General features: G+C 35.7%; 1 protein-coding gene and 1 long non-coding RNA gene across 8 annotated transcripts in view; one reads left to right on the forward strand and one right to left on the reverse strand.

Moving 5' to 3' along the window:
* Positions 1 to 18,208, forward strand: part of LOC121481155 — a 179,947-nt gene that overhangs the window by 54,002 nt on the left and 107,737 nt on the right. For all 4 annotated transcript variants that reach the window (XR_005985200.1, XR_005985198.1, XR_005985199.1 and 1 more), the window contains exon 2: positions 6,970 to 7,055. This is a non-coding gene — a long non-coding RNA (uncharacterized LOC121481155). The remainder of the gene's footprint in view (positions 1 to 6,969; positions 7,056 to 18,208) is intronic.
* Positions 1 to 18,208, reverse strand: part of PTPRQ (protein tyrosine phosphatase receptor type Q) — a 200,357-nt gene that overhangs the window by 30,336 nt on the left and 151,813 nt on the right. For 3 of the 4 annotated variants that reach the window (XM_041738236.1, XM_041738238.1, XM_041738239.1), the window contains 3 exons: positions 12,924 to 13,023; positions 10,035 to 10,163; positions 4,858 to 4,902 (listed from right to left, as the gene is read on the reverse strand). In XM_041738236.1, coding sequence (XP_041594170.1) covers positions 4,858 to 4,902; positions 10,035 to 10,163; positions 12,924 to 13,023 — 274 coding nt within the window. The remainder of the gene's footprint in view (positions 1 to 4,857; positions 4,903 to 10,034; positions 10,164 to 12,923; positions 13,024 to 18,208) is intronic. The other variant, XM_041738237.1, reaches the window with a different exon arrangement.

Raw genomic sequence — 18,208 nt, forward strand, 5'->3', positions numbered from 1 at the left:
GTTCATGCTAGATACTTCTTAGGAAACTAGACATATGAACGATAAAATCATCTTTCCTATCCAGTAATAAAAAGACAGACTTCAAAAAAAGAATAAGAGCTGTTGTGCTTTATTTCTTTTGTATCACTCTCTTTATCTAAACCCAATCACTTTAGGTAACCTATTCATTGCATTTGTATTTACATAATGTGAAAAACAACTATTTAAAATAGAAGATTTTTTTTGTTGTCTGTAGTATCCATATCACTGCTTTGATACATAGCCTCATATTGTATGGGTGTATTTTTAACTTTTAACTTTAAAAATTGGCTGTATTTTGGCGTGCCTGGGTGGCTCAGTTGGTTAAGCACCCAACTCTTGATTTCAGCTCACATCGTGATCTTTCAGGGTCCTGAGATTCAGGTCCACGTCAGGCTCTGTGCTCAGGCTTAGAGCCTTAGGGAGTTTGCCTAAGATTGTCTCTCTCTTTTTCTCCCTCTACCGCTCTCCCATCTCTAAAATAAATAAATAAACCTCTAAAAAAGAATTGGCTGCATTCTAAATGTTATTATAGGCTTTTAAAGTTTTATTTCTAAATAGAAAAAAATTAATTTCGATGGTTTATAGAGGGAATTAGAAAAGAAAGTGGAGTAAAATACAAAAAAAAAAAAGCACTGGCTTTTGCTGATGAGGAAATTAAATTCTTTTAGGAAAAACTGTTGGTTAGATAAGCATAAAAAAAATACCCTCCCAGAAATTAACATGCATGAAAGTCAACAACATTATTTCAGGAGTGCTATTTTCAAATGAAGTGATCTGTAAAGACACTCAAAGGAACTCAAATAGAAAACTTTTTATTAACATTTTTAAAAACTAAAATTGTTACGTGAAGAGCATTTTATACTGTTATTTTATTCACATACAATGGTGAATGATGCTATCAAATCAAATTCAGTTCATCATTATATAAATCAATTTGGGAACTGTCCAGATTTCAGTAAGATAACTGACCACTTTCCAACAGAAAGGCCTAAACACTTTTTATTACATGAATCTTAGCTGTCTTAAATCCTATTCCCTTTTGTTGAAAAGCGTATTATTTCGTGTCTGGGCTCATTTTTTAAAAGTCTATCAAAAACTTAAATTCCACTCAGATTACTCTTGATAGATCCAGAGAGGAATCATTTATTTATGTTGGCAGTGGTGATTGAAGACCATATTGTCACAGAGATTCAGCTTTCCCCCAAGGTCAATTAGTTGAAATCTATAGGGAATTAAAATATAGTCCAAATAGCCATGGATGATAGCCTCTAGATGAGCAGCTTAAATCAGCATTACCAGTGGCACAGGACAAACTGAGAAACTTTGTGTTTTCTACCTAAGTTAGGTTAAAAAAAAAAGAGTCTCAAATTCTATTGCATTGATTTAAAATATGTATTTGTCACGTTAACAAATAAAATAAAAATTTGAATATGAGTACCAGAATCTATCGTTCTGGTAAAACATATTAATCTTTCTAAGTTTTATTAAATATGGAGTGTGAATTTTTAATTTCTGTATTTCAATTAAGCCATTAATTGCTCCAACATTTACATCTACTTCTAAAATGATATCCTATTACTTATCTGCAGCATTTACAGTAATGCTTTCAAAGATGTCTTTAGTTTTGTGCTTTTCTATTGATTTTATTTGTGCTAGGCTTTAAAGTAGCATTCTTTTCGGTCTTTCTTCATTCTTTTATCAAATCACCAATAATTTTCCTGTTCCCTAATGTAAATTAAGAAAGTTAAACAATCCTTAGAAAGTTAAAAGCAGAGCCAAAGTATGATCAGCAAGTCTACTTCTAGGAATATATCCACAGGAAAGAAAAATACTGACTCAAAAAGAAATCTGCTCCCCACGTTCATGACAACATTATTTACAACAGCCAAGACATGGAAGCAACCAAAGTGCCCATCAGTGGGTGAATAGATAAAGAAGTCGTGGCTAATATATATATATATACAGAGGAATATTATTTGGCCATAAAAAGAGGAAATTGTACCATTTGCAACAGCATGGATGGGCCTAAGGCATTATGCTAAGTGAAAGAAGTCAAACGGAAAAGGACAAATATTGTATGATCTCACTTACATGTGGAATCTAAAACACAAACAGCAAGTTCATCGAGAAAGAAATCAGATTTGTGGTTACCAGAGGTGAGGGCAGAGGGAGGGGGTATTGGAGGAAGGTGGTTAAAAGGTACAAACCTCCAGTAGTAAGAAATAAATGCTAGGGATATAATGCACAACACAATGACTATGGCTAATACTGCTATCAGGTGTATTTGAAATTGTTCAGAGAATAGATCCTAAGAGTTCTCATCAAAGGAGAACATTTTTTTTCCATTTTCCTTATCTGTTTTCTTTCCTTTTTATTGTATTTATATGAAAAAAAAATGTTTGTTAGCTGAACCTGCTGTGGTAATCATTTCACAATATATGTAAACCAAACCATGATGCTCTACACCTTAAACCTACAATATTATCCTAATACCTGTACTGTACAGCTGACACTGAAACTTCATTTAATAAGGTAGACATACTACCTCAAGAAGTAAGTAATGTAATATTTTTCTTTTTTCTTTTTTTTGTAATATTTTTTCTTATTAGAAAAACAATCAATTAGTAAGTGCTAAGTATTTTCCCAGTATATTTCCTCACATCTGTAAAGACAAATAGATTTAAAAGGAGCTTAGCCATTTGAAGGGCAGCTCTTTGGAGGCAATCGCCTTTCTGTTTTCATCAGGCTATTTCCAGTGCTCAGAACAGTGGTTGGCATGTGGTAGGTGCCTAACTGATACTTCTAGACAGATAAGGAAAAGCAACATTCTTGCTGATGTCAAATTGCTGAGAAAAGACTCCCAAGGTGGCAAGAGTTGAATTTTCATCATTACTAAGCCTCTCCACATCAGCACAACTGAAAACAAATTCTTGACAGATGTTTTATTTTGTCAACCACATATTCTAAATTACAACTGGGGACACAAACTTAAGCTACCTTGGGCAATAGGGCAGAAGAAGTAGAAAGAGAAAATGAAAAAGAAACTGCTGATGGCTGTGTGAAGAGATAGGTACAGGCTCTCGGTGAGAACGTAAAGAAGAGGGCACAGGTGACATGACATCGTCTATAAAGTAGTGCTTTGACTCTGAACTATTAGCTAGCGAGGCAGGTTTGCACTAAAGTTCTTCAGTTAGGGGTTAGAAGGCAACCTCAGAAAACTAAATTTGGAAGGAGAATACATCTACTTTAACAAATTGGATTTATGCACAGGTGTTATACAAAGGTTCTGATGAATCTGAATCATTAGGTTGGGCTCTATCAAAGTAAGGGCTCTAAGTAGGACACAACTGGGGATCCCTGGGTGGCGCAGCGGTTTGGCGCCTGCCTTTGGCCCATGGCGCGATCCTGGAGACCCGGGATCGAATCCCACGTCGGGCTCCCAGTGCATGGAGCTTGCTTCTGTCTCTGCCTCTCTCTCTCTCTCTCTCTCTCTCTCTCTCTCTGTGTGACTATCATAAATAAATAAAAATTTTAAAAAAATTCTTTAAGTAAGACACAACTGACTAATTCTAAGAGAGAAAATTTGGTGCTCAAGGAGAAATATGAAGTAAAAATGGAAGTATTTTTTTCTGAGGCATTAATGGCGTAAAGCAAAAAAAAGTAAAAGAATTCTGTTTAATGATGACGAAGAAAGATACTTGGCAGAGCTTCTCAACCAGACCCTTTGTGAGTCTGGAATGCTGATAGGTCAGCTTTGAGTGCTGGTTGGAAATGGATGTTTTATGTGTGATGGGATCACTTAAAGCTTTAGCTCAACAGAGTCTTACTTTGACAACTGAATCTGATTAAGCAGGTCCTTTGAGGAAAATGTATTTTTATAAAACCTTTCTAATTCTGTCAATGGAAACTTTGGCAATTAGTTCATATGAAGTATAAAACAAGGTTACCTATGATTCCAAAATGCTAAATATGATGAGAGTAGGAATAGTCCTGGCCTCCACTGTTTTAATCATGCTGAGTACTATTCGTGATCAATGAGAATGTCAGGAGCCTTGGCCCCATCCAGCCTTGTGGCTCATGGAGACTGACTCCTCTAACAAAGATTTGGGATTTTTGAAATCAAATACATTTTGTTCTTTGCCTCCATTCATATTCTTTGCCTGAAGAAACTGATTATCTCTGGGGCATTCAATCAGTTGCCGCGGTCCCTGGTAATGCTGACATTTTGTTATACTACCTTCCGAACATATAAAGCAGTTTTTTGTGCCAGCATATAAATGGCATTTCCGAGCATCAGCGGAGCGCCTGCAAACATGCACAGTTAGCTATCCATTGATTAGGGCCAAGTGCAGAGACTATGAACTGTGTATGCCCCAGAGACACAGAACAGGAAATTCCCTCATCTTGGTCCTTACAGGTTACCACCTGCAGTAGTTGAAGTGAGCATGTGTGAGGTGTGGACTGGGACTCCATCTGTCAGATGGAGAACTCAGCTTTGTATCAGGGTATAATGAGACAAGATGCAGGTGAGGAAATCTAGGTGAAAACTTATTTTACTATCAAAGCTAACACAACATGAGAACACAGCAAATTTTCAGGACATGCACATTATGAGTCAATGTGCATTTTGATAAGGTTACCTTTACCATATCAACAGCATGCAAATTATAGAGGTCATATTTTAAGTAGAAAGCATGGGGCTTTTTTTTGGCTTTGGGAAAAAAAAGCACGTTAAACAACAAAACGCTCAATATAGTATATTTAAAAATATAGAGCACACCACCTGACAAGATGAAAACAATCACAACAGAGCTCTGCATCACCACAGTAACTTACTGGATGACAAAAATCTCCTTGCGTCTAAAGAAAAATGAAGAATATCTGGAAGTAAAGATTCATTATTTATTTAGTACACAAACACACTGGATTATTTTTTGCTACTACAAGAACATGAGCATTAAATATCTTGGGCTTCATCCTACTTCAGGACACTTGTCTGAAGTTCACATATTTGTCAGACATTTCTTATCTGGATTCATGTATTTTTGATGTCATTTGCAAAACAGTTTATGAGAGAAGTAGAATTAATGACCAGAATCTGTCAAAGAATTGATGGCAATTAAAATGCTAATGGTTTTACACAGAATTTCATGTACCAGTCAAATATTGTGTATTCTTCCTGAAGGTCAGCTTGCAAGTTTGAACCTATAGTATAACGCCACCACTCCTTTGTCCCATAGCACTAAAGCAGAAATAATTTTTTTAAAAAGCAATTCTTCCCTTAGAATCAATTTTCTGCATAGAAAACACTGCTTGCAGAAGGATCCCATGGGGCCTTATTTTTTTTTTTTAATAGGGGTTATGTTGATTTCATCTAGTATGCTTCAGAGTTACACACACACACACACACACACACACACGCACAGGTGCAGGCACATCTTGTTACCTTCGAATCAATCTTGTTACCTCTGAATCAAACACACTGAGGTGAGCATCTACACTATTGTATTTACTAGATGTATCACCTTGAACTTAAATTCTCTAAGTATCTTTTGTTTTTCAACTGTAAAATGAGGATAAAAGTATCTACCACAAAGGATTGAAAGAGTTAAGTGAGATCACTACACACAGAATTAACACATAGTGGTTGCGTATAAATAGTAGCAATTATCAGGTTAGCAAGCTCTCTATGTGAAAGTAGACTGGGGTGATTTTTAATTTTATAAAGATTGGAAATAACAGGAGTGCCTGGGTGGCTCAGTCAGTCAAGTGTCTGCCTTCAGCCCAGGTCATGATCTCAGGGTCCAGGGATCTAGCCTTGCATTGGGCTCTCTGCTCAGCGGGGAGCCTGCTTCTCCTTTTTCCTCTGCTACTCCTGCCTACTTGTGCTCTCTCTCTCTCTCTCTCTCTCTCTCTCTGTCAAATAAATAAATAGATAGATCTTTTTTTAAAAAAAAGATTGTAAAAAACAATAATAATTCCAAATGTATTCTGATTTTAGAGTTTACAAGAGCTTCCCGAAGATACATACATTTAACAAAAATTCAATATGCAAACTTCTAAAATTACTGAAAAAAGGAAAATACTCTTAAAACAACAATTCATTTGTTTGCTTTATTTTGTTGAGGATTTTAATTCCATTCATGATTACTGGATTGGGCCTTGAGTCTAATTAATGCACCATTACATTCACTCAACTAAAATAGGCAAGATAATATGGAATGACGCACAAAATTTGAGGGGAAAAATCAGGCTTGGAAGAAACTGAGTGTCAAGTAAGAAGATTAGTAACATTGATTAATGTTATTCTACTGTTTTTGTTTTTGTTTTTTTTTTTTCTGATTTACTCACCATGGGTGGGGGAAGGAGGAGGGAAGCCTACTATAAATTAAGCCTGGTAAGGAGACAGTGAAAAATAAACATTTTTAGCAAATAGAATATTTAACTCGTGAGCATTCTGATAGCTTATTTAATTTTAAGTGTTATAACTCTCTGGGGAAGGTCATTTGTGTTGCAGTCAAATTAGTTAAAGCAATCCATAGGGCCAGCTGGTCTCTGCAATCTTGAAGAGACAGGTCTGTTTTACCTGAATGTTCATGCTCTTGCCAATATTTCCTCCTAGAAACCTTTCTCACTTCCTTGGGCTAAGCGGCTGTGTTTTGAAGAAGCTGTCACAAAATGCCATTTTGTTCATTTCCTTATCAAATAACAAACCACAAAGGTCATTTTCTAATCTGGTGAATGTGGAAGAGATGAGCCCAAAATATTAAATACCCTTCCTAAAAAATATATCTTGCATTCTCTAAACTTAAATATAAGATATGTATTATGGAAATGATCTAGTTATCATTCCAAATAGGAATTTAAAACATTATCGTGGCCGATCCTAAATGTTTTCATGGAGTTACAGAGTATGAAATCTTTTTTTCTTTTTCTCTTTTTTTCCAGGGTACTAAATCTTCACTTGAGTTTCATGTGCCTTCAGGAAGAAAAAGTACAATGTGAGAGAATTCTTGAGATCTTTGTGAAACAAGGTAGTATATAATTAAATAATGGGAGTTTACACATACAAAAATTACAGGATGAATCTTAACATGTACGTCAATATACAGGTACTTGTCACCAAAGAAATAATTTCCGACTATAAAACTCCAAGTCCTCGACAGGATTTAGTATAAGCATCATAATGACTTTTGTCAACTAGATAATCTCCTAGAATTAATATTTAATTATTGATTAGGTAGTCTTTTATCACTTCTCTTATGGATAGATTAAGACATATGACACTGAGGAACACTGCTAGTCCAATTAGCATGAAGGAAGTGGGAAAGTTGGAAGGAAAGGAACATTGCCTAAGCCTCAAGTAGAAAGAGCATATGTTAGCTGGGTAGATTGGAAGGAAATTACCTCCGTACTTTCCTGCAAATAACAAAGACATATGACATAAGTTATTCAATAATTTTGAAACCCCTCAAACTCCCTGATTTTTTACTCTCAGAATCTACTATCAGCGTCTGTGGCTCTCCTCCCATGACCTATGTGGCTTTCAGTAGATTTAGATCTTCCAGTACCTTAAAGTCAAGTGAAGACTTTAGAGTGTCACTGAAGGGTGGCCCCTAGTAAATGTGCACATGACTATGGATCCATTAGTTACTATTTTTCTAGATTTATTGTCTTCTGTAGTACTGACATTATTAACATGAAAAACCTTCCATTAATAGTGAATCTGGAGGCAGATCTGTAATGAAGAGCTAATACTCAAACCACTTGATAGTTATTTTAATAAATTTCTGTAGTCATCAAGCAAAACATACTCTTATGTGCCACTGGCATTACAAATAAAAATGTTTTACAGTCATGAATGCTGGAATCATAACAAAAAATAAGAAAGTAAAAAAGCATAGAAACTAAAAATTTCCAACTATACTATTACTGGGTTAATATATACTAATGATCTATGGGCAAAAATAAATAAACACTATTTGAGATATACTTGAAAGACGCTTCTATATCATTTTACAAATAAATCCACATATACATAAACAGACATGGAAGCAGCAAAATAAATAATTAGGAGTCAAGGTTAAATAAGGCAGTCCCTGATTTATAAAAAACCAATAATAAGCAATCTATGCAGTCCTTATTCACCTTTTCCATTAGCTGCCATGACAGTCATTGTTAAAAAAACAAAACAAAACAAAAATCATCCAGCTTTTAGATAATGGCTGTGTTCAGAAGTGCAGGAAAGGGCAAGCTGTGAAAACACACAGAGCTTAGGGGATCTAACCTCCCCGTAGCTTGCCTAGAATGATAACCTCCTCGATAAAGAACGCTTTAATACCGAATGGCTCTTTTCACTTCATTATGTCCTATCTCTTTCCTAAAGATCTACTTATTAAGGACTTTTAGGGGATCATTAAAGGTTCTTTAAAAAGTACCCTAAAAGTGTTTGGCACTTAGAAGCTCACATTTTAGTCTGAATGGATTCAACTAAATTGTTCAAACAACTAAAATTAATTGAACTGAGAGGTTTGATGTTTTACGCCTTATACTTTTGGGTGTGAGAAGACACTGAGACTCCAGGACTGTAGAAGTGGAACACAAATTAAGGACAGGATTTGAGAGAATAATGCAGAAATTCAGTTGGCCCGCAGCGGAAAGGAGAAGACACTTCCTTTTACTATGCAGGGTGACCGTTTTAGGGCCGAGACACAGCCTAATACTGGAATGCTGTATTGCTCCTAAGATGTGGCGTAGCTTTGGCAGGTTACCCTGAAAATCTATTGGTCTTTCATACATAACCTTTCTAGTGTGGAAAACTATGCCCTGGATAATATATAACCGTCTTACATATGGTCTTTGGAGCACCATCCATTTTGTTATATCCATAGAAACCACCCCTACTAGAATATAAACAAAGATGAATATCTCAATATAAAGAAGTGAGTTTTCCTCTTTAAGAAAGTAAATGTCCTTCTAATTTAGTGATAACACTGAATAGCTTTCATTTTGCAGTATTTGGAAGGCCCCTGCTCATCAGATGACACTTCCCTCCAAAACACACATTAGATATTTTTAGATATGCTGAAAAATATTCTTTCAAAGTCAGTCTATTAGGTAAAGACCAGCTTTGCTAAATGACAACTAAGAACAATTCCTTTTTAAGTTCAGGAACTTTAATGGCATATTTCCAGAGTTAATAATAATTTTTAAAGTCCAGCATAGTTCTTCATGTACTTTGTAAAAGCTGTCATGTGCTTATAAGCACCACAAAACATTGGGTCTTATAAGAATCTAAACTAGTTATGATGGCCTGATGACAGTTTTTATTAAGAATTTGATGAATTCTGTTAATAGACAAGTTTTTCAGATGTGCCAACATTTTGAATGATTTATAATGATTTCAAAAGGATTTAAAATACTCTTTAAAATTAAGCACCTTTACTATTTCTGACACATACTGAAGACACACTTTTCCTTCCACAGGTAATTTTTACCTTGTATTTAATTTTTAAACACTAAGCAATTTAAAAAACGAAGTGTTAACACACAAGTTAGACTCTTGGTGTAATTTCATCCTAAAACAAAGAGCTATAAGGCTTTCATAAAAATGATGTAAACAGATCAAGTAGTTACAAATTTAATTAAACTTGTGATGAAAAATATGGACACTTCCAGCAAATCCAGTGAAAAAGAAATCTATCATCCGAAGTGAATTATTAAACATAATTTTAAAGGTTTAATGTTTAAAAATATTTGTCTCAGGAAAAAAAAAAAAGCTTGGTTGAACATTATAGTCCGAGGTTCATATTGAACCCAAAGCATGAGGAAGATTAAGTGATTCTCCGAACACCAGTGAGAAGTGTGCAGAAGATGGAGGTCACCCTTTGAAAGAAGATCTCTATGACCTGTGTAAATAGGAGCCCCACAAACACTTCCAACAAGCATAGGTCAGAATAGGGTCATGGCTCCAGGCCCTCTGAACCACTGTTCGCCAAGAGGAGTGTGCTCACCGCGTTAATCTCTCGTCCTTCAGTTCCAGATCTGCCACAGTGATGAGCTGATCCAGCTTGAATTTAGTGTCAATAATTTCTGCATCTCGAGGAGAGTACGTGCCGCCTTCTTTCTGCTTCTGTCGAATTCTAAAATAAAGTGTTGTAAAGTCCAAAATGGAAATATCACAGAAAGCATATAGAATTAAGTTTCATTTTCTTTTTGAGTCAAGATAGCAGTCTGATAATTTCTTCGTTGGGGTCACTTCTCTGAATATGGTGCAAATTTATAGCTCTCACATCTTTTTTCCTGTTTGAATTCCATGAAGCCTATCCTATTATATTCCTTTAACATGTTGCTTTGTGGAAGCTTCAAATTTTAATGGGAATTAGTTGATCAAGGCCTGGGCCATTGGCAAATTTAAAATATAGAGCAAATGAAACTGATGCTGTGAGCTTGTTTTTCCGTCCTCTAGCTGTCTCTAGATTTGTCATAAAAAGAAAGCATGCCAAAGTGGAACCAGCTCATTGGTAGCAGCACCAGTGCCAAAAGACAATGTTTCATTGTTGTTATATCCATGAAACAGCTCTACATTCATGAAAATGTATAGAAATACGTTTTGAATAGTCTCATTGGCTTTTTATAAAAATATTGTGAAGCATATAATGTTATCTTTACTTCAGAAGACTCAGTTTCAAAAATAAAAGTCATAGGAATCTAAGAACCAAATCAAAGTCCTTTCATTTTAAGCCCTTTACATGCTTAGTTTTCTAGGACATAATATGGTATATGACAAAATGATATTAGCTAGTCTATCTCTCTTTTACATTTCAAATATCTATTATTTAATGAGCTACGTATTAAGGATGGTATAAAATAATAGGAAGTATAAAATATGTTTCCCATCCTCAACAACATTACAGTTTAGTTGAGAAGCAAGATCTAAATGTAGAAAAAAGCAAGGACGCCTGGGTGGCTCAGCGCTTGAGCGCCTGCTTTCGGCCCAGGGCATGATCCTGGAGTCCTGGGATCGAGTCCCGCGTCAGGCTCCCTGCACGGAGCCTACTTCTCCCTCTGCCTGTGTCTCTGCCTCTCTCTCTCTTTGTGTCTCTCATGAGTAAATAAATAAAATCTCATAAATAAATAAATAAATAAACAAACAAATAAATAAATAAATGTAGTAAAAGCAATAAAAGAAAAAGATCCAAATTAAAAGTCATAGGACAAGTATTAGTATTGACAGGAAGTTAAAAAAAATGAGATCTGATTTCAATGTTCCAGAATGAGAAGGAAGAAGAAGCACATTTCTGATTGATTGTACAAAAGCAGAGGTCTATAAAAGCCTAAGGAATGTTCAGGTGAGAAGAGACCCATTTGGCCAAAGAGAAGTTGGGAAGTTGTAGGACATAAGAGGGGAGCATTTCTTGCCCACATAAGGAGTTCATCCTGTAAGGAAATGAAAAGTCAGAAGAGATTTTAGAGCAAGGAAATAATACAAATGTGGCCAAAACATGCCCCTTAGGGACAAGGAAGATATCTTACACAATATATCTCTAAAAGTGCCAAATAATGACTTTCTCTCACCATCCCTGGCTGAATCTGAGAACAGTATGCAGCATAAGAAATATATTTGTTTCAAGAGCTCTTCAAATTATCCATCAAAATGAGGATTTAAGAGACTCAAGGTGAAAGAGATGATGCATGGCATGCAGAATACAGGACAACATTCTTCAGATAAAATAAAAACAGGGTCTGTTGAGCTACTTAGAAAATTAGCTGTCATGTTTTTTGTTTGTTTGTTTGGTTGTTTTTTTTTGCAAATGTAAGGACTCTTTAACTCAGAACTCTACTTTATGAAGCCAGATTTTAGGATCACAACCAAGATTTCCCCTGAGGTCCTGTAAACAGCAAGGGAATTCAAAGGCTAATACTGAGAATTTAAAGGGACCCTTGGAAAATGTAGTGTAGACTAGTTGGTAAAGTAAAGAGGAAAAAGGACCCCACCATGTAAGGAAGTTGGACATCTTTGAAGTGTTGTCCTTACTGTAAGAATGATCTCTTCTGTGTAAACTTTAAGATTTAGACCCAATTAAAATATTTTTCATGAAACCTATCGAATTATAAATTATTTTTAAAAATGTAGAAATCCTGGTACCTTCTGCTTTTTTATTATCACTTTATTGTCTCTTAATTTTAAACCTGCCCATCTTGGCCCTGCTTTGTGATACTGGAGCTAGACTCTATAATACTTCCCCTTTGCCAGGTGGTGGGATACTAAGCCTGGTCAATAGAGGATACCACGGTGACCTTCGAGGCAAGAGAGACAGGGACATACCTACCTGGTGTGTCCCAGTGCTGCATGACTGATTGTTATTCATTGTGGAGGCCCAGCAGCCCCCCTGGGTGGGTGCTAGCTGCCTCCTAAGTGTATGCTCTCCCCACTGGTGAATGATTCTAGTAGCTCAGCCCACCAACACTACTCAGCAAAATGGGCTGTTTCTATGGACCAGTTGCAGCCTGCCTGTCCTCCATTAATGATGGTTACCTTCTACAGAAGAGTTCCAGCCCCTTCTGTCATTTTCTTTGCCCACTGATAGGTGACAGGCTGCATATGCCTGTAGTAGACATTCCACGTCAAACTATGGAGTGAAAATTCTTCTAGTTTTTAGTTCCTTTATTGTCCATTCTTCTTCAGTCTTGAGACAGCAGCTGTTTTATTGTATTTGCTACTTCTGGACCCTTTAGTGTTCTTTTGTGCCTTATAGTAATTAACTATTTATACTAGTTAGAATATTTTTTATTAAATATTCTCCATTCATATAACTGCTTTGGCTTCTGTCTCCTGATCGGACAAGAACTGAACAATGTCCATAAAGTATCTTAGGAATGTGAGTACAAATAAATCTTACCTTGCAAATGTAAAAATAGCTGTTCCAAGAAGAATGATTGACAGGATACACAAAGTGACAGAAAGAATAATTTCTACACTTCTTTCAGAAAGTCCTTCACCTGAAGAGGAAGTAGAACATTAGTATTAATTATTATTATGAAATATTATTTGGGTATCAAAACCCAGTATTTTCTTGGAATATTTCTCAAGAATATTAATAAAGTGTACAAATATGTTTGTTCCCCTTCTCCTAGATCTTCTAAATCTGAGGCTCAGCCCTTGGACCTCTTCTTTTTTCTATCTACACTGACCACCTTCATGAGCCCATGCCGGCCCATGGTTTTAATTTTCATCTATAGGATAATGACTGCTTAACTTCTATCTATTGAACTCTAGACATGAGTATCCACTTGATTGCTATATATCTATTTAAAATTGTAATTAAAATTTCAAAATCAATATCCAAAGCTGAACTCCTATAATACCTTCTTTTCCACTGCATCTTTCTACCTCTTAGTTGATGGTAACTTCATTGATCTAGTTGCTCAGTCCAAAAACTCTGCAGTCATATTTGACTCTTTCTCTTATAGAACACATTCACAATCTCCTAGGAAATCTTGTTGCCTCTATCTTCAAGATACATACATTTTTCATTGAAAGAAACCAGGGAAACTTGGAGAGATGGTAATTCCCACATGTGATTAGAAAACAAAACGAATTTGGGACATCTGGTGTAGGCAGAGTTAAGAAGCTATCAAAGGGGGTGCCTGGGTGGCTGAGATGGTTAAGCATCTGCCTTCTGCTCAGGTCATGATCTCTGGGTCCTGGGATTGAGCCCCCCACATGGAGCTCCTGGCTCAGCAGGGAGCTTGCTTCTCTCTCTCCCTCTGCCTCTGCCTTGCCCCCAGTTCATTCTCTCTCTCTCTTTCTTTCTCTCTCATCTCTCTGTCTCAAATGAATAAATAAAATCTTAAAAAAGAAAAAAAGCTATCAAAGGCTAATGGTATGGAAAGAAAATCAGAAGTTCCTACTGATCAAAGAGGGAACAATTCAAATTTTATGATTAATATAAACTGAAATTGATGGAAATAGATTCAATATATAAATCCACAAGTTCTAATATTATTCAATGAAAGAAAAATAAAAAATATACAAACTTATAATTTGTGAACACCGGCTATAGCCAGAATGTCATTTCCTTATTTTAAAAATCTGTAATTATAGGGAAAAAATTAAACATTTTTCCCAGCTTTCTCATAAGAACTGTATTTTATTAATTAAAAAAAGTAAAAAATAGTCCTAGTTAAGGCACAGCTTTTTTTGGAGGAGAGTTCCATTTGCAGTATGGAAGGAATAATACAGTTAGAAATTAGTTTTTCACTCCTAATAACTGATTTAAGGGACAATCATAAGCCCATCCTTAATGATTAGGAGAAAGGTTGTAGAGAATTGGATATTAGCAGGACACTAAACTGTCATCCTACAGATTATCTGCTGGTTATAACAAGGGGGCAAAAAAACCTACTTTCCAATGAAGGGTCATGCTGTCATGCAACTAAACTCACATCAATTTTAACATCATTGAAATGTGACAACCAGATATTATATGCCTCCTGATGAGAAGTATTTTGATCTAGGCAGCAACACTTGCAAAGTATCCTTGCCGAAAATGTTAATTGTGAATATGCAAACCTCTCCAACTTCCCCTGCAATCTCCACCTTTCTTACTTCACTGGAGCCAGACTGGCCTTGTTGTTCTTGTAACATACCAGCTCATAGGGCTTTTGCACCAGCTTCTTCTTGTGCTTGAAAGTATTTCCCTTGTGTCTGTCTGAGTAGCTACTTCATAGCCTTCAAGAGTAGGCTCAAATATCATCTTCTCAATGAGGCCTGAATGGACTGAATGTATGTGTCCCTCCAAAATTCTTATGTTGAAGCTCTAACCTCTCAGTGTGACTGTATTTGGAGTAAGGAGGTACACTAACATTATAGTTGGGCCCTAATCCAATAGACTTTGTGTTCTCATAACAAGAGACAATGAAAGCTAGCTCTCTCCCTCTGCACATGGGCTGAGGAAAGGCCCTCTGAGAATAAAGCAAGAAGGAGGCCTTCTGCTAGCCAGGGAGAGAGCCCTAACCACATAACAAACTGACTGGAACCTGGTTCTTAGACTTCTTGCATCCAGAACTGTGAGAAAAATTTCTGTTGTTTAAGCCAGGCAGCCTACAGTATTTTCTTATGGTAGCGTAAGCGGACTAAGGCATCATCCTATTTAAAATTGAAAGCTCCAACTTCCTCATTTCTGCCTTCCCCCTTCTATATCTTCTGCACTCCATCCTACTTTTTATTTTCTCCATTGTTCTTATCACACTTTAACATATCTTCTAATAAATTTATTTATGATCCTCAATGTCCATTGTCTGTCCAGAATGTAAAGTTCCCTGAGGACAGGAGTCTTTGTTCTATTCAAAACTGCATTCTCAGTTCTGAGAGTAATACCAGATACAGAACAAATGCTCAATAAGTATTTGCTAAACTTCAGAATGAATATAAATATTGGTTTTGAAACAGATACTAAAAATTTTCATGTTGAAGATCAAGCACTGAAATAAGAATATACAAGTTATTTACCATTTACTTAGAAACAACTCTTAATTATAATTGTAACCATTTTTAAGTTATATGAGTTATAATTTGTAATTTTACTATTAAAATCACTAATGTTAAGTGACAAGATAAAATAGGTTAACTACCTGTATAACATGCAAGAATTAGTGTTTCATCTTTTTTCCCTGGATTGGTGCTTATGAAATGTTAACAAGGGGAAAGGGTTCCTGTGGCTATTTTGCATGGTAGATTCGAATTAGTTTCATGGTCATCTAGAATTTCCAGCTAAGTTTAGGAGACTGTAAAGCAGCATGTAGCTCACATAGTATCTTAGATATCCCTTTTTTACATGTGAAAGGCTTGTTTTATGAATTTTCACAAGCTGACTCTAATTGAATATGCATGGGAAAGGAAATACATGAAGATGAATAAAGAATCCTCTTTATCAGGTAACACTGAATCACTGGACCTTAGAACCTAGTGGGGAAAAAAATGATTTCATAGACCACAAAAAAATGTTTCAGATTAGATTACTCTTTCAAAGCACTGGCCAAGTGAAGTGAGGAAATGACATATAATGTATTAATAAACAGTATGTAATCCTTTGGGCACACGTATTACAAATGTACTAGTAGGAAAGGACAGAGTGTACCATGACTGTCGAGTACAAATTCTGATTCACTGCTATGCATATACCCATGGAGCATTACTGTCCAAAATGAAGTCACTTCTCCAAATCCTTCCATAGGAAATGGAATTCTTTCACTTGAAAATATAAATATGATTCTCTCCAAGTCATTTCCTGACTAGACTTAAAGTTCCAAGAAAGGTCACATTAAATTATGTTTTATTTGCATAATAAAATGCACTGCTGTAATTAAGCAAACATAATTATAAAGCACTCATTTTTCCTAAGTGTTTTTTGATTGAAATTATTATTATTTCAGCTCAGCTAATAGACCTGATTTAAACCAGCTTTATAACTATGGAGAAGTTGAATTAAATGAGTTATAAATCCCGTAGGACATATCTGACTCCTGATATAGATGTATGTCATGTGAAAGATCTCCTAATATTATTATCAGTTTTAAAAGAAAACAAATTGTTACTACCGAACTTAAGTATAAGGATCTTTTCTCTTTTGGACAGCACCATTTATCCCAGATTTTCAAGTACTGCATAAAAAATTTATGAAAAGTCACTCAGTTTCATAATTGAAGAAATATAAATAAACATACCCTATGGGCACCTGGGTGGCTCAGTTAAACACCTGCCTTTGGCTCAAGTCATGATCCTGGGTCCTGGGATTGAGTCCCAGGTTGGGCTCTCTGTTCAGTGGGGAACCTGCTTCTCCTTCTCCCTATGCCCCCTCCTCCTACCCCCACCACTCATATTCTCTCTTTCTAATCAATTTAAAAAATCTTTAAAAATAAATGAATAAAATAAAATACCCTAAACATATTATTTTCAAGCATCAACTTGGCAAAATATTAGAAGTAGATAATAAACGGTGGTTTCCAGGGTGTAAAGAAAAATCACACCTACTTATTGTTTAAAAAACAAAAAGGGATGCATACTAATGCTTTACTTTACTGAATGCTAATCTCAAAAGGGCTAAGAGGAGAAGGTGGTAGAAGGTGGTAAGAAAACAGCTGGAAGTAATTAAAAATGTTGTGAAGAGAAAATGGCACATCAAAGATAGGAAAGCAGAAAAATCACCAAGAGCAATACAATTGCAACTGAGTTGGACACTTAGTGATTTCCAGGCTATGCGTACAGCAGTTTCTCGCACAGCACTGACTTGACTCGGGCCGCCTGGGTCTAAAAACTGGTGCTAAAAAGAAAACATAAAAAAATAAAAATAAAAAAATAAAAACTGGTGCTGCCATGTCCTAGCTCTCTAACCTCGGACAAGTTGCTTACAGACCCAGCTGTAGATTTCGAACCAATAAATTGAGAATATCTATAAATAGGAGATTGTGTTAATAGTGTTGTGAAGAATATGTGGGGTTATATATAAAAATACTCATCAAAGCCTTGGCACATAAATGATTATCCTTATTAATAAATATTCCATATTCATTCAGCATTCATTCATCTGAGTTAATTGTCCAGTTAGTTTACAAGTTAGGTATTATTATTTTCAATTTGGAAATAAGTTTTCAGAAATTAATTTGTTAAAGTCATGAACCCAAGGTCCCCTAAAGTCAGTATCTGTCCACAGTGCCTGAAATATGCCTGTCTGACTGCAAAGTTTATGAGGTTCAGCACCACATTACCACTGCCTCGTTAACATCATAAAACTCCTCATTCCTCTGGTGTCTTGGGGGCAAGTGATCCTTTCGCTGCAAAAAAATACATAGTGTCTCCCTATTTCTGTTTCTAAGTGAACAGCAGATTGGAACTTCTCATTGTTAGCCTAGTAATTAAATGAGAAGTGTTATGACAAAAGAAAACAATCACAGAGTGCCTCTGCCATGGGGTTTAAGGTTTCATCTTGTTCAGCTTTAATGAAGCCCTGTAAGGTGCAGAAAGCAGTGTCTGGTTTTCAAATCACAGGAATCCTCTATAATTAAACCTTGTAATCAAAACATTGCCTGCGAGCAGTTTCCATAAACTGATGTGCCTAAAGAGGATTTTTAAAAAGAGTTTAAGAAGGATTCTTATGAGTTTTGTTAATAAAAATGCTAATACTCA

This window comes from Vulpes lagopus, chromosome 23 (assembly GCF_018345385.1).
Source record: "Vulpes lagopus strain Blue_001 chromosome 23, ASM1834538v1, whole genome shotgun sequence".
Taxonomy (NCBI): Eukaryota; Metazoa; Chordata; class Mammalia; order Carnivora; family Canidae; genus Vulpes; species Vulpes lagopus.